The sequence below is a fragment of the Plectropomus leopardus genome, chromosome 6, assembly GCF_008729295.1.
Source record: "Plectropomus leopardus isolate mb chromosome 6, YSFRI_Pleo_2.0, whole genome shotgun sequence".
Taxonomy (NCBI): Eukaryota; Metazoa; Chordata; class Actinopteri; order Perciformes; family Serranidae; genus Plectropomus; species Plectropomus leopardus.
In genome coordinates this window covers 26,112,053-26,122,783 of record NC_056468.1, presented here as the reverse complement: position 1 = coordinate 26,122,783, position 10,731 = coordinate 26,112,053, and the positions used below count along the sequence as shown (strand labels likewise).

General features: G+C 41.7%; 1 protein-coding gene across 1 annotated transcript; it reads right to left on the bottom strand.

Annotated features, from left to right (window-relative positions):
• Positions 1-6,124: 6,124 nt before the first annotated feature.
• adra2b (adrenoceptor alpha 2B) lies at positions 6,125-10,731 on the bottom strand. Its single transcript, XM_042488438.1, has 2 exons — positions 9,895-10,731; positions 6,125-9,720 (listed from the first exon to the last, which is right to left on the bottom strand). Exon 2 carries the CDS (start codon positions 9,701-9,703, stop codon positions 8,129-8,131), a length of 1,575 nt encoding a protein of 524 aa, XP_042344372.1. The 5' UTR covers positions 9,704-9,720; positions 9,895-10,731; the 3' UTR covers positions 6,125-8,128.

Sequence of the window (10,731 nt, the reverse complement as noted above, 5' to 3'; positions counted from 1 at the left end):
TAACCAGGCTAAATAAAGACACAGACGTCTTTCTCCCGTCTTCATGTTGGGCAACCTTGCTAAGAAATCGCAAACAATTGCAAAAGTAATATGTTTTATTATATGCTGATCTGCCAACACGTCTGCTGCAGAGTTTTATGCCCGTTTCACAGCATGCACACGTTTCATTTTGCAATCAGATGATTCAGTTTTGATTTTTGATTTTTTCTAAGAAGAACTAATAGAGTTATTACAGCAGAGCCTGATGCTGTCCATGATAATAATGTAACAATTTGGCCTCCCGATTCTTTTCTTTACCAACACCAGGAGGCACAATAATGCATCAGCGTTTATATCCATGAAAAACATGAAAGTAATTGTGTCCACAGGGAAAACAGAAATGAGTCTCATTCCTAATTCAGTTGTGAGGCAATAAGAATATTTTTCTAAACATCATCACACTTCCAGCAGGAAAACGGCACTGCTTTTATTTTGACACATCTTTTGTGCATCAATTAGTGGACTTTTATTATTTTTATTTTTAGTTTACCAGTGTTTTTGAATCCAGTTTATTCAAAGTCACACAACCACACACATCTGTGCTTCTATACTTGTGAAGACTCTCACTGACGCAGTTTCTAAAACCCCTAAAGCTCATACTTAAAATTAACTCAACCAAACTATGCAATAAAACAGTAATGTGTGGAGCTATACTGTAAAACTCAAGATATATACATAATAATAATAACACTTTTGATATAATGTGATAGTGCAGGTGTTCACATTAATTTAGATGTTTGTCAGTGTTTCAGTTTTTTAATATAGTGTTTTGTTCACCATATACACGTGTTTGGTTTGATGTAAAATTATGTTTTGGGCAATGGTGTTACTGTAACTCAATTCTGTTCAACCTCATTTATCCCACTTGTAGGCAGCTATAAGGGGGGGACTTATTATGCAAGTCACAAGTAAATCTCAAGTCTATGCACTCAGGTCCTAAGTAAAGGCAGACAAGTCCCAAATCCTTAACTTTAAGTTTACAATTATCGCAAAATTATAATTGGTATTTATTTATTAAAATCAATCCAACTGAACTTAATCATTAAAGGTGTGCTGACATTGCCATTTAGTAGCATCTGGCACTAATAACTAGTTCACAATGAGTGAATGAGTGTTGAGTAATTATGTTAGCCTCAGTGTCTTCCCCTTTCCGTTTTGAAAGGTTTTGCGTAATACAATTCATGTTTTGTTTTCCGACTTCAGAGTTTTTGTATATAAAGGAAATTATCTTTGGATTTTTTTCCATCTGGTACTCAGTATGTTATGTTATGTTATGTGATGTTATGTTATTTTGTCATGGTTTCCTACAACTTGATTAGATGCTGTCAGACTTGTCACATGTTGCCATTTGGTCAGCAGCATTTACGGCTACATATGACCTCCTAGTTATCCTCCTGTGGCTGTTGTGGCAGTTAAGTCATGAGTCATTGATGGTAAAGTTAAGTTGCAAACCTTTTTTTATTTTGTCAGGTCAAGTCTAAAGTCATCCAATTTGTGACTCAAGTCTGAATGAAGTCCAAGTCATGTGACTCAAGTCCACACTGACAGCTACTGTCTTTGTATAAACTTTTTAAAGCTGTACGGTATCAATAAAAACTTACATCAACACAGAAGTTTCAACCTAAATGCAAATTTCACTCGACTGGATTTTGGCTTTCATGACAGTGTCACTTCAGTCAGTTAAGACCAGGAGGAATAAATAGTCAAATGCTGACACAGAGGAAGAGAAAAATGTAAGAATCTAGCAGCTGTTGTTAGGACCCACAGTAAAGACACGAGAAACAGGTGGTATCATAAATGGTTTAATGATCAGCTTGTGAAAGTAAAACTGGATGTGGCTGGACAGGGCTGGTGAGTTTGGCAGATCTGAAGCATAAAGAAGACAGGTTAAGGCAGATTTCCAAAAACAAGAGAAAAACTCCTAGAACCTTGCCAAAAAAAGAAAAATGCAGAGAGACTGAGGTGTTACCACATAATGTTTCACAACAAACTGGTGAAGACTGGAGAGGGAAGCTGGGCTTAAATCAGGTAGCTTGCAATCAGAGTGTATGATCAGCAGGTGTGTGTGGACCTGCAGGTGTGTGAGGAGTTCCTCTGGAGAGCAGAACGTTGGTCAGCCACGCCCAGCCTAAAACACCCCCAGGACCAGTAATGAATAAACCAATGAATAATCTACACTGACAGATCCTAAAGGCAGCAATGAGAATTAACTTGCTAATGAGGTCAGGAATGTTAAATATATGTTATCTACTCTATGTAGTGAATAAACCTGCGTTGATTGCGAACTTATCTGACCCCAATAAGAGCAGCTGTTGCCAAGGTAACAGCTAATGGAAAAGGCAAATAAACAACAAACAACTACATGGCACTTAGACCAAATCTTTGAAGAAAATGTCCTTATTTTCTTGATATCAAGGTCTAAAGCTCAATTTAGTCCCCCCAAAGATGAAACTGCACGAGCCCACACACACACACACACACACACACATACGCACACACACACACACACACACACACACATGCACACACAAACACACACACACACACTGACACATTGACAATTGAGTACCACCACTCCGTTAAACAGCCACAGACTCCTAAAGCGATTCTTATCATAATTGCCTGTGCCCCCTAAAAATGACGTTTTTATCACAGATTTCACAAAGCGAAAGTGCATTTTAATACCTCCACCTTCAATAGGGAGTGAGCCTGCATGTGTTCTGTCTCTCATTTTTCATCCTGCCTCTTGGGTGTTTTCAACAGCTAAATTACAGAGTGAGGAAATCTATCTGGCGTTGTAACGTGCAGGAGATTGGAAATGAAAAAATGCGCTGGAACGCCCTCCAAACACATACATATTCATGCCGTGGAACGCCACATCCATCATAAATTGGAAAATTAGAGTTAATGTGTGTCTGTCTGTGTTTCTATATTTGTGTGTGCACCTCCTCTTTCTTCTTGAGGCTACCATCGTGTGTGAACAAGAAGCTAATGAGTATGTTGCGTTTCATGTTTGTCCGACTCTCTCCATCTGCTCTCTGGAGGGTCCACTGCCACCAGTCAGTCCTGCTTTATATTCCAGCTGAGGCTGGAGAATAAGCAGCTTAGAGACACTGCGTCTGCATGAAAACACAACATTGTAAACATACACATCATGGCTCCCTATGTTTGGTTATGATAAGTTATCTGTTCACCTCCGCATGCACCTCAAACCACTGCACAGCCATGAATATGGAAATGATACTGTGAGGACGTAAAGGTGCATCACTGATGGGTAATGCTCCTCAAGTGGAGTGGAGGGAGAAAACAGGACAGTGACACTTGAATCAGTGCTGCAAAATCCCCAAACTGCCCATCAGCATAAATGTATTATGTATTGTGTCTCTCTGTAGTATTTCTGTTTCATTTTTTGGTCATTTTGCGTTTCCTTGTTGTAGTTTTGTTTCTCCTTGTAATAATTTTGTATCTTTTTTGTTTGTTTTGTGTCTCTGAGTAGTCATTTTGTGTCTCCTTGTGGTTTGTTTGTGTCACCTTGTATCTTTTTTGGTTGTTATGTGTCTCTTTGTCATCCTTTTATATCTCTTTTTAGTCATTTTGTGTCTCCTTATTGATGTTTTGTTTCTGTTAGTAGTCATTTTGTGTTTCCTTGTGGATGTTTCATGTCTCTTTGTAGTATTATTTTTGACATCTTTGGACATTTTGTATATCTTTGTAGTCATTTTGTGTCTCTTTGTTGTCATTTCGTGTCTTTTTTGGTTGTTTTGTATCTCTATTGTATGGCCTGTGCCTGGTAGGCCCATTCAGTAATCCATTTATGGTGACCACTAAAAAGCCATGTACTCGATATCACTGATGGCTGATGCACTTGGAGTTCCAACAAGTGGAGTTGAAGGGGAAAACAGGACAGCACCGCTTGATTCAGTGCTGCTAAGTCCCCAAACTGCCCATCAGCATAAATCTATTACAATTCACCATAGGCCTGCTGACCTCAAATATAACAAGCTGTCACTACAAGTCTGTGTGTGTGTGTTTATTGAGCCTATTTCATGACTTGAATACAGTAAGACACATTCAGTATGTGTGTGTGCATATGTGATATTTGGCAGCATGCTCCAATTCCTTATAGACTTCCTCTGTGTTTGCTGGCAGCGGGCAACATCACTGCTGCAGCCTACTTCTCATGTCCCACTGCGATAGGAGATTTTTCCAATGACATCTTGAACTGCCATCAACCCACAATGTTATGGACTATTTCCTGAAGTTGTGTCGCCATTCGGGGCTATTTTATTATGGCTGGAAATTGCTTTAGATTGCACCTTTCTTCGACATGTATGCTAGAAAAACATCATCTGTAATTCCTCTCATATTTGTGAAACAACTTATTGGTAATTTTCCTCCTGGAAATGACCTTTTCTTTATTTCCTCAAGCCTGATGTTGTATCATGTGAAAATGTATGAAATAAACGAAGCGGGAGATGACTCATGCTTTTTCAAGTAGCTTTATTTCCAAACTGAAGAGGGATGATGACAGATGGTGGGATAGAAGATTGTAAAGCTCAGACCATGCAGTTTGGTCCAAACACAGTAGGAGAAGAGACAATACAGGCGGTTTCAGGGGAGAAGACAGTGATCAAGAGGCAGATTACTGCATCTGTCACCTTTAAGCCATAATTCATACTTTTTAAAAATAAACAAAGCTGCAGTCTCACCACAAAAAAGCCATGGTTGGGGAAGGGGTTGAGCATTGCAACTCATCTTTATTGAAAACCACTGTGGATTCATGGCCTCTGTGGCTATTTTTGTTATAATTGCGTTGCTATAGCTGTTTGTATTTCTGGAGAGAAAAATAACCATTTCAGATGAGGGCAGGGAGCAGTCGTATAAGTGCTCGCAGCTCTTACTCTCAACCATTTTGTTTTATCAGTTATTTGAATCTCCGAGCAGCACTGTGTGGTATGGATTGTAGCCTTAATGTCCTGCACAAAGCCTGCAAATCATCCAGCTGAAACTGGCTACGGGTGCTATTGACATTTTCGCATCTGATTACTTGTTCCAGGAAAAAGTTTGACAACAGTGCTGAAGAGAGATTTTCCTGCTGCGGTATACTTGATAAATCGTACACCAATGAATGTGCTTGTACCTCTGATTGAACATTACGATAACTAGATGAAACAATGACAAATGTTGCATTATAGGTTCTGCATTGTGCGCAAAGTTCCTTCAGTTCAACACAAATACGTCCCCCCAAGCTCAAATGTAGCTCAACCTCCACGAAGCAAGAGCTCAATGGCTCTTATTGAAGATATTAAAAATCTGTACAGTGTTCTCGCTCTTTGATATCGGTTCCACTTTGCTCGACTTTCAGAATAAAAGCACAGTAACGGAACAATAAATAGGTAACAGACTGAGAACACAAAATAGTTTGAAATAAATAATACAGTGTTTTCAATCTTTGCCTCCCATCACATACACCAAATATAAAGAAATATTTTGTTTAAGTAACACAGAGCCAGATATCACTGAGTCAGGTGAGTGTCCTGTAAGGCTCTTTGGTCCCTTGAGGGTGATCACCATGGACGGATTACGAGACAATGGGCAACTGGGCACAGATATGTAAAAGACCCCACCACTTCTCCAACATAAGATCAAGACTTACAGACTTTGTGGTTGTTTTGCATCTCTTTGTAGTAATTTTGTGCAATTTTTGGTAATTTGGTGTGTATCAGCAGTCATTTTGTTTCTGCTTGTGATTGTTTTGTGTCTCTTTATGGTCATTTTGTGTATCTTTACAGTCATTTTGTGTCTTGTTGTTGTTGTTTTGTGTCTCTTTGTAGTCATTTTGTGTCTTCTTGTTGTTGTTTTGTGTCTCTCTGTAGTCATTTTGTGTCTCATTGTGGTGATTTTGCGCCTTTGTAGTTATTTTTATGACTTTTTTTCTCTTTGTAGGAATGTGTCTTTTTTGGTCATTTTGTGTATCTTTAGTCATTTCATATCTTCTTGATGTTGTTTTGTGTGTCTTTGTGGTCATTTGTGCATTTTTTTTAGATGTTTTGTGTGTCTTTGTAGTCATTTTGTGTCTCTTTGTAGCCATTTTGTGTCATTTTTGGTCATTTTGTGTGTCTCTATGTCATTTTGTGTCTCCTTTTTTTGTTGCTTTGTGTATCTTTGTTATCATTTTGTTGTGCCTGTGTCCAGCGGGCCCATTCAGTAATCCATCTATATCGATCACCAAAAAGCCATGTACTCAATATCACTGATAAACACTGACTTTCAGTTCAGTAAGACTTTCTCAATGTAGCAATACACCGCTGATCTGTCCATCGAGTCAAAATATTCAAAGCGATGCCTGTACCAGGAAATCTGGTCTCTGTTCCTATCAATATTACAGTAGATCTGTAGTACATAGCAGCCAGAGGAGGCACTGACACTCTACAGAAAAAAAAGGCAACACACAAATGCTCACATACACGCACACTCATACAGGTCAGCAGTATTAGACAATTAGTAAATTGAAGTGTTGCTGCTGACAGCCCTTGTCCCATTGAGTCAATAAGCCTGTGTGCTGTTCACAGTCACAGACAAATTTTCTTTTTCTTTTTTTTTTTTTTTTGTCGAGGAAGCTGACAAAGCCTCGGTCTCATGGTGAGAAAAATAAATGTACCATTCATCCTCTCGCCTCTCAGCTATAAACCAAATGTGCCATGTAGAGGTCCACTGCAGGCGATGATGTGCCAGAGGGAAGGAGTGACTCAGCTAAATGGCTCTCAGAATAACCCATGTAGGCGTAATTAGGGGTAACATTACACATCCATAATTGCATTGTTCATCTGTCCTTTAGAGTCAATGTAAATGTCTACCTGCTTAATCAGGTGTCTGGAAAACAATGTTGAATGATAAGAATTTTTTTTTCAGTCTTCAGCATATGCACCTCCCCTTACATACTGAGAATAGGCTCTGAAGCAGCTAAAAACAGTGATTGTTTCTTAAATGTCCAAACACTGGGTTAATAAGAATGATGGCTCAGTCCAGTCTATTGATGTCATAGTCCAGGTTGAGTTAAAAAGCATGAAACAAGCTGAGAGGGTGAGGAGGGTCACACGGTCTTACTTTTACATCTCAATAACATGTGGTTTTCTCTTAAGTCCAAAAAAAATTCCCCTCACTTGAGCTATTTATGTATTTCATGAAAGATGAAAGCCAAGACTATCATTACAAACAACCTGAGTGTCCATTATGACCCACACTGAGCCAGGAGCAAGGTGTCTGACGTGCAGGCTTTCCTCATGAAAGCCCACAAGTTCAGTTTGAAAGGGCACCCTTGTCTGTGCCCATCGCATCAGAGGTCGTCAGAAACCCTTCTCTTGTTGTTGCTCTTTTAGATAAAAATCTAGGAACACATGCTTGCCCTGCAGCTGGGCGAATTAAGACTGCAGACGTAAGAAATCACCCCTAACCTTGTGTGCTCCTTGTGCTCTGTATTGATAAATAAATGTCCCTAGGGCTCGCAGAAATCTAAGGTCACTTTTCCATCTTTATTCTTGTTTTCTTTCCCCGTTTACTCTGGAGCCTTTAATGACTAAAACATCTTAAATATAATACATTACTCTATCTGTATTTAAGTCCAGGAATCCATTCTCAACTTTTTTTCCTGCTTTTCTCTAAACCTTCAGTTTTAGAGACAATGTGTGCACTTCTTCTATGATTCTGCACCCATCCGTGTCCCAGCATTATCCATTATTCAATGTGATCTGCAGATAAAACTTTGCAATGAAAATCTTATCTGCAACACTGAGGCACTAAGCAGTGAAGTGTCTACTGCTGCCTCTATTACATGTCCTGTTTTCATCCCACACCCTGTAAAAATGTGGATCTGCTGCAAGCTGGATTTCACAGTCCAAGTTGTCTGTTTGTGCACCCTGTGGCTGTAAAAGAGTGGCTCTCAGTTTTATATGGAGAATTTCCACAGTTTGACATATATTTTAAAACAGCCCTTTGAGTGTTCTGAAAAATGGAAATGATTGATCTTTTATATGCCTCAGAGATTGCATTTTTTTTTTGAATGTCCATGTCCTGTACAGAAGATTTTATGCTAAAAGAAAGTACCCTTGGTGCCTCCGCACAGAATCTTTTTGAAGGCCTTTCTGAAGTCTTTGTTGAAGATCGTGTATATGACCGGGTTGAGTGACGAGTTGCAGTAACCGATCCAGAAGAAAAACTTAAAGAGTGGATCGGGGATGGCGCACGTCTCCGGGCACACTGCCTGCAGAGAGTAGGAGAAGAAGAATGGGAACCAGCACACCACAAAGATTCCGATGACCACTGCCAGGACAAAGGTGAAACGCTTCTCTCTGTTGACCATCGCTTTGCGCCTTGCTGCTCCAGGGGTGTTGTCTATTTTTGACTTCCTCCCTGGCACAAGCCGAGCCCCCTTTGAAGTCGCAATCATGTCCCGGTAGCGCTTGACCGAGGCAGGGGAGTGGATTCCTGCAGGTGACCCCGGCATGCTAGTGCTGCCTCGGCCTCCGTGGCTGTGCTCCATATCGCTCTCTGTGCTTGAGCTGTCACCATTGTTATTGTCAGCTTTTTTGCCTCGCAGCTGTTTGCCTTTCTTTGCCTTCCCTTTACTCTTGGCAGGGGCAGGCTGAGGCACAGAGGAGGGAGTCGAGGGGCCATGCAGGGAGGTTTCATGGGAGGTTGTGACAGGGGTCATGGCTAGAGAAGGGGATGGAGGCTGCAGGAGATTATTGGAGGTGGCGTTCTCAGTGGTTTGAGTCTCTCCTGGGGTGGGAGAAGGGGTCACGGCGAGGGTGGGGGGTCTGGCATTGGAGGTTTTGTTCGATGAAGGGGGTGTGCTTTCTTCATCATCCTTCCCGTTGGCTTGCACATGTCGTGGAGGCTGACTTGGTGTGGCACAGCCAACCCCATCCTTCCTGGGCTCTCCTGGCGGGCAGCGTGTTCTCTGTTTGGCTATTTGGTAGATTCTGATATAGACCAGGATCATGATGAGGCATGGAGCAAAGAAGGAGCCGATGGTGGAGTAAAGGATGTACCAGCGCTCATCATTAAGCTGGCACTGAGGTCCTCTCTCACTCCCCTCTTCCCCTCCCTCGCTCTTGTTGAGTGAGAGCAGAGGAGGGAAAGAGATGATGGCAGAGATGAGCCACACCACCACTATGGCGGCTTTGATGCGTTGGGGAGTCCGCTGACGCCCATAAGTCACCCTGGAAATTGACAGGTAGCGGTCCAGTGAGATGGCGCACAGGTGCACAATGGAGGATGTGCAGAAGAGCACATCCAGCGCCAGGTAGATCTCACACCACAGAGACTTGAAGTACCAGTAGCCGAGCAGTTCATTGGCCAGAGAAAAGGGGATGATGAGTGTGGCCACTAAAATGTCTGCAGCAGCCAGTGACACTAAGAAGAGATTCTGCGGTCCTCGGAGAGAGCGGCTGGTCAAGACAGCGATGATGACCATGATGTTCCCCACGATGGTGAAGAGGACCATCAAGGTTATGGCGGTGGCGAAGGCCGCCGTGGCTTCAGGGGAATAAGGGGCGAGCTTCAGGATGCTCTGGTTGCAGGGCACCGAGGCTCCGGCGCTGCTGGCGCTGCTGTTCCAGCCGTTCAGCTCCATGGAGCAGCCGTTCTCCAAAACCGAGGCCATGCTGGGATTACAGGACTCTTTATAGATAAAAACATAATGAATACTGAATAAATTGTTTATAGAATATTTCGCTGTTTTTTAACGGCTGAAATAAGTGTATCTATGAAAAAAAATCTGTGCGCAATAAAATGTTAACTTTTTAAAAAATAATTGATTTGATTATAATGCATTATGATTAATATAATATTTACCTCAGTTGCTCTCGTTTTATCCCTGTGATGTTTCCAAACGGTAGCTCCCTTGCATCCTCCACGGCAGCTCTTCCAAGTCCATTTTAAGCATACAAAACCGTCCCGGGCAATGCGTCAAGTCACGGATCACTGCTCTTCAATTAAGAAGATTTGCCACTTTGTAGAACAGATTTCTCTCCAAAACAGACCAGGAGTAAACGTTCGTGTCGCTGACTGCTATGCATTAATTTTTGCAGAGTTACATCACAGCCCGAAAAAACTAAAACTCCCTTCGCCCATGAAGTTTTTCCTCTCACTGGATTAATAACTGTCTCGAAGCTGGAAATATTTAATTTACAATCAAGTAATTTGGTGTCATTTACAGCGAAGCGATAATTAGGAGAGCAAATAATCTCAACCCTTGTGCGTTCTCCGTGCGTCCTAGTTTGGAGGCGCGCGTATGACTGCCAGTCTCATGTAAAAAGCAAGCGCAGAATGGATGAGATAAAGTGAAATAAAGTTACTGTACGATATTTACAGACGATTTACAGATGAAAAGATGCAAATGCTTCCCTGTGAAGGATAGCCTGGCTTGCGTTTCCAAGCTCAAAGTTAACCTCTAGCTCTCCAGCTCTTCGCACGAAGTCAGACACGAAGTAAAAACGCGCAGTTTCTTCAGCCGTGAATCGATGCCCGCAGAGCAGCTTCAGTCTGTGAGTCTCAGGAGCTGTTTCTGGGTCCCTCTATCCCCCCCAGAAGTTTACCGGGATACCAAGAGAAAGCCGCTCTGCTGGCGCACATCACAGGCTACCTCACAGAGACGCAGCAGCATCTTCACGAGTGAACAGGACCTTACGA